At 40.6% G+C, this 2,147-nt stretch overlaps 1 protein-coding gene across 1 annotated transcript in view; it reads left to right on the top strand.

Moving 5' to 3' along the window:
• Positions 1 to 2,147, top strand: part of LOC100965309 (pleckstrin homology domain-containing family A member 5) — a gene marked incomplete at its 5' end in the record, with an annotated part of 14,344 nt that overhangs the window by 8,150 nt on the left and 4,047 nt on the right. The window contains one exon of the mRNA XM_012806752.2: positions 972 to 1,077. Coding sequence (XP_012662206.1) covers positions 972 to 1,066 — 95 coding nt within the window. The remainder of the gene's footprint in view (positions 1 to 971; positions 1,078 to 2,147) is intronic.

Raw genomic sequence — 2,147 nt, forward strand, 5'->3', positions numbered from 1 at the left:
AAATAAAGTAGGAGTCCTCAAACTTTTTAAACAGAGGCCAGTTCACCGTCCCTCAGACCGTTGGAGGGCCAGACTGTGGGCCCCGGGACAAGTCAGCTGTTAAGCAGGACAGGCAGCAGTGGCAAAAACGCCCAGCAGGCCAGATAAATGTCCTAGGCCGGCTGCAGGTGGCCCGCAGGCTGTACTTCGAGGACACCTGATCTAAAGTATGAAATGATGTGTATATTCCAGCCTCTACTGCATAATTCAAATCTGGCTGTTTTTTTAATAGTAGAAAATCATTTTTCTACTATTATTAAATGATTAAAATATTCTTTGCTGATCTCTCATATTTTTTTAATTCTTCACATAGCCTCTTTTTTTTTTTTCCTTTCTTTATAATTTTTGGGAAGTAGGCATGGAGGACTCATACCATTTATGCAGATTACCAGCTTTGATTCTCCTAGTCAATGAGCAAAAATCCGTTTGAAGTAAGACTCTCCCTAATTGCTGCCTTTTTACAGGCAGGTAAGAACAGTGAAATTCAATTGCTCAGGACAGTTCTTTGGAAGAGTGTGGCATTCTGGGCAAACCATTCTCCCGGAATGTCTCAGCCATATTTCCTTATAACAGATATGAAGCACTGCCTTTTCTTTGCCTCCGTTACAAGGCAGTGTGCACAAACCCACATTTAAATCATCTGTGGCATTTTGCTGAATGCAGCTAGGAAAGATCCAGCAGAACCCACTGATAAACACCTGAGAATTAACCTCAAAGAAAAAAATAGAATTTTTAAGGCAGTGTTCAGGTTCAGGAGACATACCACACTGAATAATCATACGCCAAAATTACAATCACAATAGAACTAAACATAGTTATTACTTCCTGCCCAAAACATGCTCACATGGTTGTGAGATCATAGCATCAAGATTTACATCTTCAGATGTGTCTTTGGGATTTTTATCTTCTGACATTTTCTCAATGTGTTTTAGTGAAGAGTCTTTCACCATCGCCTGAGTCCTCGGCATCACCAGTTCCATCCACTCAGCCGCAGCTGACAGAAGGATCTCATTTCATGTGTGTGTAGTCTCAGAAGAAGTACGTCCTTTCCCTTTGTATTTGTGCCTTGCCGTTAAAGTTTTTACTTGAGTGTTATTCATCTGTGGATGTAGTGAATCAAGACTGAGATTAACTCTGGGTTGTACGTGAGAGAATTTGGCAGAACACACTGGACATGTCTTGGAGCCAGGGCAGCGACTCAGGTCTCCAGCCATGGCCCTCCCAGTGATTTGCTATGTGACAGCATTTTCTGTCTCTTATTTCAACGTCCATTAAAAATAGCAAAACTTGGAGGGTATGGCCTGCACCAAGACAAGCCTCAGGGTATTTGGCAGCTGTGCTTGTACTCAGGGTTCCTCTCCATAGTCGGATCTAAGAATTCTGGTGAAGTTATTACATGTTGATTGTGTAATGTTCTTTACAGTTAGTATGACGTATCTGCCTCATTGGGAATATGTTAATTTTTTGAAAGGACAAAGAAATGTTCATGTATATGTATAGCCAACTTGATGGAACAGTGAAGTCTTTGAGATCTGGCTCATTGCTGTAACTCAGTGGTTATGGCTCCAGCCACATACACCTGCAACAAAAAAATAGCCAGGCATTGTGGCGGGTGCCTATAGTCCCAGCTACTTGGGAGGCTAAGCAAGAGAATTCCTTGAGCCCAAGAGCATGAGATTGCTGTGAGCTATGATGCCACGGCACTCTACTGAGGGCAACATAGTGAAAATCTGTCTCAAAATAAAAAATCTTTAAGATCTAATTTCTTAAGAAATTATTTGTAAATAATTGAATCTTTTTAAGTGAAGGAGGTAGGTACTAAAGAAAGCCGCAGATGGGGACAGGAAAAAGTGAGAATAATTCCCTTGGTTCTTTCGTCTAAACTTTGTAGACAAGCCTGGCATGGTAGCATGTACTGAGGAGGCTGTGATGGAAGGATCAGTTGAGACACTGGTGAACTACAATAGTACCACTGCCCTCCACGTGCATGACATAGCCATGTCTTTAAAATAAAATAAACTTTATAGACAATTGCTAATTTTTGCCTATAATTTTGTAGTTATAATTTAAACCCTTATATTTTACTCTTTATAAAATCTATAAGGGCA

The sequence above is a fragment of the Otolemur garnettii genome, unplaced genomic scaffold, assembly GCF_000181295.1.
Source record: "Otolemur garnettii isolate 467f Iridium unplaced genomic scaffold, OtoGar3 scaffold00057, whole genome shotgun sequence".
Lineage (NCBI taxonomy): Eukaryota > Metazoa > Chordata > Mammalia > Primates > Galagidae > Otolemur > Otolemur garnettii.